An 11,263-nucleotide genomic window follows, 5' to 3' on the forward strand; every position below is an offset into this window, starting at 1 on the left:
GCTAAACTAACCTAAAGCAAGCTAACCGAGGCTACAGGCTAAACTAAGTTAAAACAAGCTAACTGAGGCTACAGGATAAACTAAGTTAAAACAAGCGAACTCTGAGCTAACCTTAACTAACCTAAAACAAGCTAGATGTGAGCTAACCTAAACTAACCTAAAACAAGCTAACTGATGCTACAGGCTAACCTAAAACAAGCTAACCGATGCTACAGGCTAACCTAAAACAAGCTAACTGTGAGCTAACCTTAACTAACCTAAAACAAGCTAAGTGATGCTACAGGCTAACCTAAAATAAGCTAACGGTGAGCTAACCTTAACTAAAACAAGCTAGCTGTGAGCTAACGTTAACTAACTGCTACAGGCTAACCTAAAACAAGCTAACTGCGAGCTAACCTTAACTAACCTAAAACAAGCTAACTGTGAGCTAACCTAAAGTACCCTAAAACAAGCTAACCGATGCTACAGGCTAACCTAAAACGAGCTAACTGTGAGCTAACCTTAACTAGCTAACTGTGAGCTAACCTTTAACTAGTTAATTGTGAGCTAACCTTAACTAGTTAACTGTGAGCTAACCTTAACAGGCTAACTGTGAGCTAACCTTAACTAGCTAACTGTAAGCCAACCTAAAACAAGCCAACTGTGAGCTAACTTTAACTAGTTGACTGTGAGCTAACCTTAACTAGCTGTCAGCTTCGATCCTCCACCAGCTGATCCGTTAGCATTAGCCTGTTAGCATCAGAGTGCCCTACTCTGAGGCGTATAACCTGGTTATTAACCGGGTAACTACTCCGGTTATAAACCGGGTTAACCCGGTTTACCCGTGTTTACCTCATAGCTCAGTCACACCGGCAGCTCCGCTCTGCTGAAACATCTGAGGCCGCTGAGAGAAACAGTCAGCGGTCAGCCGCTTCATTCCTCCACACTTCTTCTTCTGCTTCTGCTTCTTCTTCTTCTGCTTCTTCTTCTCGTTGAGCTCAATCTGCGGCAGACTAGACGCAGTAACGGCGTGTTGCTGCCCTCCATAGTTCATTCATAGACCTCCATTGTGTGATTTATATACTGTATATATATATTTATTATTATTATATATAAATTATCACATATTAATACAGGCTGCTACTCTCAGGACGAACATTTCATTATATCACAGTAAATTAATTTTAATTATGATATTATTGTTGTTTTCTATTGTTATTGCTTGTGTATTACTGTACATTATGTATCTGGTGTGGAACATGATTTAAAAAATCAGGCACATCTTGTCTCAAAGAGATGCAGAAACATTAGTTGATCTGTTACTTCTAGACTAGATTACTGTGATTCTTTATTATCAGGCTGCTCTAATAAGTCTCTTAAATCTCTACAGTTGATCCAGAATGCTGCAGCTCGTGTTCTAACAAAAGTTCTAACAAATAGTTAGGGCTGGTTCAGGTTTATAGTTAGGGCTGGTTCAGGTTTATAGTTAGGGCTGGTTCAGGTTTATAGTTGAAGCTGGATCAGGTTTATAGTTAGGGCTGGCTCAGGTTTATAGTTAGGTCTGGCTCAGGTTTATAGTTAGGTCTGGTTCAGGTTTATAGTTAGGGCTGGTTCAGGTTTATAGTTAGGGCTATCATTGATATATATAGGATATATATGATATATACATTTGTTCTCCTCTTTTCTTGTATTTGTTTCCTCTGGTCTGTTTAATAATTGTATTCTCTTTGTTTTGTATCTTTACTCCTCACTTTGCGTCACCAGGTGGCGGTAATACACCCGAAAGCTGTTTGTCAGCCGCCATTAAACCAAGAGAAGAAGAAGAAGGAGGAGAAGGAGGAGCAGTGTAGAGTAAAGATGGCGGAGCACAGCGGTTCCGGAACACAAACTTTGCTCTTGACTCGTGTCTAGAGGTCTGTCAGTCTCTCCGGTGAGGATGGCTCACCGATACCTGCGGCTGTCCGCCGGCTGCACGAGCAGCTTCCGGCTGCTGCTGGGGTCCAGCGCTGCAGTCCGACAGGTAGGTGGCGAACTGTGCTAACATGCTAACTGTGCTAACGGGGACATTGGGCCGAACAAGCCGGACAGGTGTTTAATGACGTCAGTTAAGAGTCAGCTGTCTTACGTCAGTGACTCGTGTAACGTTCAGTAACCTTCATAAAAAACAGACAGGTGATGCTTCTGATCTGCTCTTTGTGGACGAAGAAGGAGGAAGAAGTAGAGGAAGGAGATTTTGATTTTTAAATTCCTTTTATTGATCCAGGACAGATCACGGTCACATCATCAATTCAGAATAAATAAATAAAAACAACTCCTCTACCCACAGAAACACACCAACATCTCACACATGAACACTCAGCCTTTACTTCAGTCATCAGTCCAAAGCTGAACCCTCAACCCGAACTGAACCCAGAACACCTGAGACTCAGAGAGCCTCCAGAGAGACAAAAGCTGTGAGGAACCAAACATAGAACACCTGAGACTCAGGGAGCCTCCAGAGAGACAAACGCTGTGAGGAACCAAACACAGAACACCTGACTCAGAGAACCTCCAGAGAGACAAACGCTGTGAGGAACCAAACACAGAACACCTGAGACTCAGGGAGCCTCCAAAGAGACAAACGCTGTGAGGAACCAAACACAGAACACCTGAGCCTCCAGAGAGACAAATGCTGTGAGGGACCAAACACAGAACACCTGAGACTCAGAGAGACAAACGCTGTGAGGAACCAAACATAGAACACATGAGACTCAGAGAGCCTCCAGAGAGACAAACGCTGTGAGGGACCAAACACAGAACACATGAGACTCGGAGAGCCTCCAGAGAGACAAACGCTGTGAGGGACCAAACACAGAACACATGAGACTCGGAGAGCCTCCAGAGAGACAAACGCTGTGAGGAACCAAACACAGAACACCTGAGCCTCCAGAGAGACAAACGCTGTGAGGGACCAAACACAGAACACCTGAGACTCAGAGAGCCTCCAGAGAGACAAACGCTGTGAGGGACCAAACATAGAACACATGAGACTCAGAGAGCCTCCAGAGAGACAAACGCTGTGAGGGACCAAACACAGAACACCTGAGACTCAGAGAGCCCACAGAGAGACAAACGCTGTGAGGGACCAAACACAGAACACCTGAGACTCCAGAGAGACAAACGCTGTGAGGGACCAAACACAGAACACCTGAGCCTCCAGAGAGACAAACGCTGTGAGGAACCAAACACAGAACACCTGAGCCTCCAGAGAGACAAACGCTGTGAGGGACCAAACACAGAACACCTGAGACTCAGAGAGACAAACGCTGTGAGGGACCAAACACCGAACACATGAGACTCGGAGAGCCTCCAGAGAGACAAACGCTGTGAGGAACCAAACACAGAACACCTGAGCCTCCAGAGAGACAAACGGTGTGAGGAACCAAACACAGAACACCTGAGCCTCCAGAGAGACAAACGCTGTGAGGAACCGAACACAGAACACCTGATTTTTAAGGCGGGAAACGCTTCTTCTCATCCAGAACGTTAAAACCGACCACTTTCATAACTATGTTGACTGATTTTATGAATTTAGTGGTGTCACTGAAGTGTTCGCTTACTTTCAGAGATTTCTTTTTATATGTTTGATCTAGAAAAGTGTTTATTTCTATCAGTGAGTACAGATCTGTATATGTTCCAGGGGTTCCACTCACAGACTCCATGTCTGACTCAGAGTCATAATCCATGTCCTCTCCCCCTGACAGCTGACTGTTAGACACACTGGGTTCCACACTGGCGGAGGCTGCTTCCGCCATGCTTTCTGCTGGCTGGGGTTGTCCAGTCTGAGAGCTGCTGTTCTCTGCAACATCAGCCTGTTGCTCCTCTGCTTGGCTCTGCTCCTTCTCATCTTTGTCTTTACCACCAGCCGCCGCGCCTGCAGTACCGCAATCCACCATCGCAGCCATGGCCCACGGGCCCGGCCCCAGGTCCGTCCGCTGTCGGTTCGACCACCGGTCCGTCATCCTTCGGTTCACCCACAGGTTCTTCATCCACGGGCGTAGCTCGCGCTCCGGTGTCTGTGTCAGCAGAGCCGGCCTGCTTTCTGTGCGGACAGGCAAACCGTTTGTGTCCCACACCTCCACACTGGAAGAACTTGGGTTGTCCGGAGCTGGCGTACACCATGTAGGAACCGTCACCGTGCTCCACTCTGAAGGACACCTCCAGGGTTTGAGTCGGCCTTAGGTGGCGTCTCGGAGGACGCCATTCCTCCCAAAAACACCTCGACAGAGCCCCGATCACTCACCACACAAAGCAGTAAAACCGTTCAAGAGACTCACCTGATCATCCACCTCAACAGAGGAAGACACACAGTGAAAGACCCGAAGATCAGGAACCATTCAAATCTAGCGCCACTCACACTTCCACCGTCTCGTCTCGCCTCCACACTCGCACTCACCGGAAACAGAAGGAGTGACTGATAACGTATCCAGTACTTCAATAACAATTCAGTGTATTTAGAGGAATGTTTGTGATTCAGACCTGATGTCACATCAAGATGTCTCCTCACAGGTTATTTAAACTCTGTGTTTTGTGTGACGTCTACTTCCTGTTTGTCAGGTGACGTGTTCGGCCGCTGCAGGACAGGTGGAGAGGGGGCGGAGCCTGCTGAGTGACCTGCTGGGGGTTTACAGGAGGCTGAGCTCCAGACCACCTAAAGGTGTGTGTGTGTGTGTGTGTGTGTGTGTGTGTTTTGTATCATTGTGAGGACCAGGTTGAATTTCAGATCTTGGGATGACATTTTGGCTTGAAGTTTCAGAGCCGGGGTACATCCCAAGTCTCTTATTTGTCATTTCCTCGCTCCTCGCTTGAACCGGAAGTTGTTCTGTTCCTCCACATTGACAGCCATCCCAAAGCTCTTATTTCTGCTCTGAGGAGCGAGGAGGGAGGAGGGGTCTCTGAGGAGCCATGAGCGAGGACGCACGAGAACAGACTTCCAGGAAGTGTTTTAATGGCTGCAGCCGATCGGACGGACTGACTGAGTTTAACACCAGAGTGAAGACGGATCACAGAATAAACTCAAGCTTTATATTTGATAAGGTTTCTGATTCAACATCTGGTTTAAATAAATGTTCATTGTAGTCTGAAGAACAAAAGGACCACAAACAACTTTCTGCATTTATTAGAAGGATTTGTGTTTTCATGATCTGATGTTTCCCTCAATAACTTTTATTATGGAAACAATTAAAGTCAGAGAGAGCTGGAGAAACTAAACCCTTTATATATACATATACTGTATATATATTCATTTCATTCAGTCACGTGAGGCTGTTCATTCCTGATTGTCGGGTTTGATGAGTTTTATCATTTAAGTTTAACAATAATCATATTCTGGGTTATTTAATAATGACGTCATAATCTGAATTTCAAAACGTACAGACCCAAATAATTCATAAATAAGACGATCGCATTCCGCCGGTAGAAATGGATCCTGTGCTTATAAACAGAACACAGGACACAGTTTGTTAACAGACTACAGAGAGAAACACCTCTACAGTGGTGATTACTGTGTCTTTATTGGTATTATTAGTTACTGTTATTAAGTACAGTCAAGTGAACAGACACTAACTTATCAAAAGTCTCTCCAGCTGTTAAAGCCGACTGACAGCTGGATCAGCTGTGATCATCAGCACCGTCATCGGTAACAGACGTCGCTTCACGTGACGCAACTGAGGAAAGAACGTCTCCTAAAACCAGTGGTGGGCAGTCAGGGCCTGCAAGGTCTTCTCTGCTGGCCTAAACAGTATCCATCCATCCATCCATTTTCCACCGCTTATCCGGGGTCGGGTCGCGGTGGCAGCAGGCCAAGCAGGCTGACCCAGACCTCCCTCTCACCGTCAACATGTTCCAGCTCATTCTGGGGGATCCCGAGGTGTTCCCAGGCCAGCTGGGAGATGTAATCCCTCCAGCGTGTTCTGGGTCTTCCCCGGGGTCTCTTCCCAGTTGGACGTGCCTGGAAAACCTCCAGTGGGAGGCGTCCAGGAGGCATCCTAATTAGATGCCCGAACCACCTCAGCTGACTCCTTTCGACGCGAAGGAGTAGCGGCTCTACTCCAAGCTCCCTCCTGATGACCGAGCTCCTTACCCTATCTTTAAGGCTGAGCCCGGCCACCCTATGGAGGAAGCTCATTTCGGCCGCTTGTAGCCGCGACCTTGTCCTTTCGGTCACGACCCAGAGTTCGTGACCATAGGTGAGGGTAGGAACGTAGACCGAGTGGTAAATTGAGAACTTTGCCTTCCGGCTCAGCTCCCTCTTCACCAAGACGGTCCGGTGCAGCGCCTGCTTTACTGCTGCAGCCGCACCGATCCGCCTGTCGATCTCCCGCTCCATCTTAATCTCACTCGTGAACAAGACCCCGAGATACTTGAACTCCTTTGCTTGAGGTAGGCACTCCGTCCCCACCTGGAGGGAGCAATCCACCAGTTTCCGGCAGAGAACCATGGTCTAAACAGAATCACAAAGTTATATCTATTTTATAATTGAATCATTTTTCTTAAATTTATAAACATATTGTTCCCATTATCTTATTTTCTCATTGCACAGCTACTGTCTTCCTCAGTTGCTCTGCTTCCAGTGCAGCTTGTTTTAAGTAGAGCTTTTATCCAATCAGATCTCACCTCTGTGTCTCTAGGTAAGAACAGAGGCCCGAGGCCTGCAGACTCACAAGTGCATCCATGTGCAGTTTAATTGAATGGGGACGATATTGTTGGTCGTCATAGTGTTCAACCAATCAGATCTTTAGTTTGACATGTTGGGCGTATTCTTTGACGTATCGGAGCCTGCTCGCTGGCCTATAATGACGTCAGCGTTGGTGCAGCTCAGTGTCTGCCGCGAGGTCCAGACTGCGCTGTGATTGGTCAGTGGGCGAGCACGTGACTATCGTGAAACGAAGCTTAACAGCAGAGGCATGTGGGGTAGTGAATCACATCACGTGATGCAGCTCAGCCAATCAAATATGGGCATTCTGACTGAGTGAGATGCACCATGACACGGGGCTGAGACGAGGAAAGACACTGCAGAGCAGTACGTACAAAGCTCAAGTTGTGAAAGTAAAATCATAAGACTATCTCTTTAGGCCGTGACTTGTCATTAAGGAGTGATGGTGGGTCCCACGGCCAGACCAGCTGAGAACCACTGTCCTCCATGAGTGCAGAAAACATTATATTTTCCTGAATATAAGCTTCTGCATTTTCAAAATGCTCTAGTACTATTCAAACGTATTGCAAGTCCCGTATCGAACGGTACGTACATTTAATACGTACATAGTTACAGCCTTAGAAACTGATAATATCTGTGGCGCTATCATGTGGTTATAAGGTGGTATTTCAGCTGCAGGACAACATTGAAGGCCTCGGTATAAAATGCACGGCCCGCCACTGCCTAAAACATATTTCCTCGTTTCCTCTCTCCTCGCATGGTTTCCTCCATGCATCCCTGGTGGGAGGGACTAAGATGCAAGGAAAGGACGCGAAGTGAGGGAAACGGGGATGCAATTAAGAGACTTGAGAAGTACCCCGGTTTTAGAGTTAGACTCAAGTTCAGAGTTAAACATTTAGTTGTGATGGTTGAGGTCCTGAGGATCCTCACAAGTATAGAAGTACAAACTTGTTTGTTTTCAGCACAGTGATGTTTATTTTTATTTTTTTTTCAGGTTTTGAGAAATATTTTCCAGGAAGTCAGAAAACTCCAAAAAACAGTGAAGCCGAAGCAGCAACCAAAGGTAGAAACCACTGAAATCTACATCTACGCACGACTACCCACGTCTACGCACGACTACGCATGTCTGCCCACGTCTACCCAACGTCTATGCGCGACTACCCACGACTACCCACGACTACCCCCTTCTACCCACGGATTATTGTTTGTTTCTTTGTCTTTTCTCAGAGGCCAATGCTCAGAGATCTTCTGGGAAGACATCAGGAGGTGGTGGTGGTGGTGGTGGTGGTGGAGGTGGAGGAGGAGGAGCTGGAGGTGGTGGTGGAGGAGGAGGAGATGGAAAACGAGGAGGCCGTAAGGAGGAGTCCCACTGGTACAGCCGTCTGCAGAAGGTCAGTGTGACTCTGGCTTCACCTGTGCTCACCTGCATGTGTGAAGCTCATGTCAGGTTTTGTCTGTTTCAGGGGGATGTTCCCTGGGATGATAAAGAGTTTCGGATGTACTTCCTGAGCGGAGCAGCGTTCTGGACCACCGTCACCTATTTTTTCTTCTTCAGGGACGGAGGACGAGAGGTCACATGGAAGGACTTTGTCAACAACTACCTGTCCAAAGCAGTGGCGAGGACACTTTAATCACCATTAATCATCTGATCTCTTTAAAGTCACTCTATTGTCCCTCTCTGACCTGCTCACCTACATTTGAGTCTGTTAACCTGATAGAAGGAATATGACTTTGTTAGATTTCTTGATATTGGTAATCTATAAACCAGTTTGTTTACAGACCTCTGAATCTGAATTGATTTTGGTTAATCTCAGTTAATTTATTTTCTTTTAACCTGACGTTCTGCTGATTTTTGTTAATCCGAGTTATTCTGCTGCGTGAACACATTTTAGAACTTGTTTATAGGACCTTGTTAAATTTGACACCATAACTCAGATCTTTTTAAAAACTACATTCTTGTGTAACGGTGCTTCTACATATAATATATATATATATATATATATATATATAAAAGCAGGTGTTTGTTTTGTTCACCAGGTTGACCGGTTAGAGGTGGTCAACAAGCGGTACGTTAAAGTGTTCTTCGCTCCGGGGAAGACTCCGGTGGACGGGGTGAGTTAATACTTTACTTATTATTTTGAATGTCTCTTTATTTGACTTACTCTCAGGCTCATTTCCTTATGTAGCGGTTTGACAGTCAGAGTCGTATTAAACGATCAGAATCCAAACACATTCATGAAGTTAACGTCCGAGCCCGTTCAGCCTCACCGGACAATAACAAGATTCAAGAAGTCAGAAGTAGACTCATGTTTAAAGTATCGGTACCTTCCATCAGAGGTTCAAGGATGCAGTCAGTTTCCATAAGATGATCAAAGACGGAGGGCTTGATGCACCAACTGACCAACCAATCATCTACTGGCTGCTGAATGAAGCAGGAAGCAGGAGGCTCAGGCTGTCTTTGTCTCTTTCAGCAGTATGTGTGGTTCAACATTGGCAGTGTGGACACGTTTGAGAGGAATCTGGAGACGGCTCAGTACGAGCTCGGCATCGAGGGAGAGAACAGACTGCCGGTGGTTTATTCCACCGAGAGTGATGGGTGAGGAACGTTGGATTCACCACACAGCACTGGTTTATACCTAGTTGGAGGTTTCCACTCTGTTTCCTTCCTCCTCAGCACCTTCCTACTGAGCATGCTCCCCACGGTGCTCATCATTGGCTTCCTGCTGTTCATGCTGCGGCGGGGCCCGGCGGGGGCGGGGCGTCCCGGCCGGGGGATGGGCGGGTTGTTCAGCGTCAGCGAGACGACAGCGAAGATACTGAAGGACGAGATCGATGTGAAGTTCAAAGACGTGGCGGGCTGCGAGGAGGCCAAGCTGGAGATCATGGAGTTCGTCAACTTCCTGAAGAACCCCAAACAGTACGAGGACCTGGGCGCCAAAATCCCCAAGGTGAGGGCGGGGTCTAGATCCCCAAGATGAGGGCTGGGACCAGGTTGGGACGAGGCTGGTTTGGACCTCTAAGGTGAGGCTGGGACCAGGACCTCAAAGGTGGGACCGGGACCTCTGAGGAGATGGTTCAGAAGTTAATGATGATTTATCATGTGTGTAGGGAGCCATCCTGACGGGTCCTCCAGGAACAGGAAAGACTCTTTTGGCCAAAGCAACGGCCGGTGAGGCCAATGTACCGTTTATTACCGTCAACGGATCTGAGTTCCTGGAGATGTTTGTGGGCGTTGGCCCCGCCAGGGTGAGGAACACACACACACACTGTTTAACTGTCTCTATTGTCTTTGTTAATCATTATTTTAAGTGTCTGAAATCACAACAGAATGTCTCTAACGAGCCAAAAGCAGGTTTGAATACAATCATTAATAACTTGATGGCAGATCGATTCCACTGATTGGTCCGACAGGAAACAACACGGAATATTACTCTTGATCTGCTTTGACCTCCACGATCAACAGATTAATCTGACGTATACAGCTCTGTTGTTCTTAAACACGTCAGCTGTCGGCTGTGGACTGAAGAGGACGTTGGATTGAGGCGGACTCGTTGATCTCCAGTGATTGGTTGATGGAGATGGTAACAGATTGTGATGAAGCAAAAACCTTCACTACAGAGTCAACATTTACAAATGTCACCTGATTGAGTTCAGTTTGGAAGTTTACTGACAAGGAAAAGAAAATAAGTAAATATTTAAATTCACAAAAACATAAACGATACAATAGCTCTATTACATTATAACTAGTGCTGGGCAACGATTAACATGATTAATCTCATTGTTATGCACAAAGTACAATAATGAATTATAAAGTAGTGTATTGTGCACTTTTATTTTAAAGTGCTGCTATATGAACAAAAGGTCAATAACATTTGGTTTAAACACTTTAAACACATCAGGTTCTTGTTAGCAGCAGTATTCCCTTTACACAGCAGCAGTTATAACACAGTTATAATGATTCTGATCATAGATATTCAGCCGGTGTTCACAACTTTATCTTCATGTGTGTAAGAGATGATATTTAAATATACTTCTTGAAAACTGCAAACCTATCTACGTCATGTTTTTATGTTTGTTAAATTCTCAGTAGTGATACTAAATGATGCTTATTATTAGTGCTGGGCAAATTAACGCGTTATCGCGTTAACGCGATTAATTAACGCCAACAATTATTTTATAGCGCATTAACGCATTTATTCATTTTGAAAGTGCGTTGCTCACTGGCAGCGGTGGAGGAAGTCTTCAGACTACGTTGATGCAGCGTGTGGTAGAAGTTTAGATAAACTAAAGCAAGACAAGCTACCAGATGCTACAGAGAAGTGGAGACAAACTGCAGGTTAGTGTTGTGGAAGATGTCGGTCTGACTTCACGTCGCGTTTGGTGTGAACGTACCTTTATGATCTCAACGAATGACGTCACGTATGAGCCTCAAGACGCACCGTCGCCAGAAGAACACACGAGTTGTATTAAAGGAGAGGATGACTAAAGCGACGGCGTTACAACGTGCAGCAGCTGCTACTCTCACTGGAGACTACTGGACATCGCTGGGTCACCTTCATCACCTCTGAGTTACAGCATCATAGTGATGAA

At 46.1% G+C, this 11,263-nt stretch overlaps 1 protein-coding gene across 5 annotated transcripts; it reads left to right on the forward strand.

The window, feature by feature from the left end:
* Nucleotides 1-1,749: 1,749 nt before the first annotated feature.
* Nucleotides 1,750-10,483, forward strand: LOC116377576 (AFG3-like protein 2). Of its 5 annotated transcripts, none has more exons than XM_031839226.1 (10): nucleotides 1,750-1,999; nucleotides 4,576-4,675; nucleotides 7,668-7,736; nucleotides 7,901-8,064; nucleotides 8,137-8,289; nucleotides 8,711-8,785; nucleotides 9,145-9,269; nucleotides 9,348-9,621; nucleotides 9,782-9,919; nucleotides 10,085-10,483. In XM_031839226.1, the coding sequence occupies exons 1-10, from the start codon at nucleotides 1,916-1,918 to the stop codon at nucleotides 10,118-10,120; spliced, it is 1,218 nt and encodes a 405-aa protein (XP_031695086.1). In that variant the 5' UTR covers nucleotides 1,750-1,915; the 3' UTR covers nucleotides 10,121-10,483. The 5 variants fall into 5 exon arrangements, with proteins under 5 accessions (XP_031695086.1, XP_031695087.1, XP_031695084.1 ...); XM_031839227.1 differs by having other exon boundaries at nucleotides 10,180-10,483; XM_031839224.1 differs by having other exon boundaries at nucleotides 9,782-10,483.
* Nucleotides 10,484-11,263: the final 780 nt, after the last annotated feature.

The sequence above is a fragment of the Anarrhichthys ocellatus genome, unplaced genomic scaffold, assembly GCF_004355925.1.
Source record: "Anarrhichthys ocellatus isolate YVR2014 unplaced genomic scaffold, GSC_Weel_1.0 scaffold1423, whole genome shotgun sequence".
NCBI lineage: Eukaryota > Metazoa > Chordata > Actinopteri > Perciformes > Anarhichadidae > Anarrhichthys > Anarrhichthys ocellatus.

Coding starts and splice junctions, on each gene's coding strand:
- LOC116377576 (XM_031839224.1), top strand. CDS start 1,916: ATGGCTCACCGATACCTGCGGCTGTCCGCCGGCTGCACGAGCAGCTTC. Junction 8,786..9,144: donor GGAAGACTCCGGTGGACGGG/GTGAGTTAATAC, acceptor TGTCTCTTTCAG/CAGTATGTGTGGTTCAACAT. Junction 9,622..9,781: donor TGGGCGCCAAAATCCCCAAG/GTGAGGGCGGGG, acceptor TCATGTGTGTAG/GGAGCCATCCTGACGGGTCC.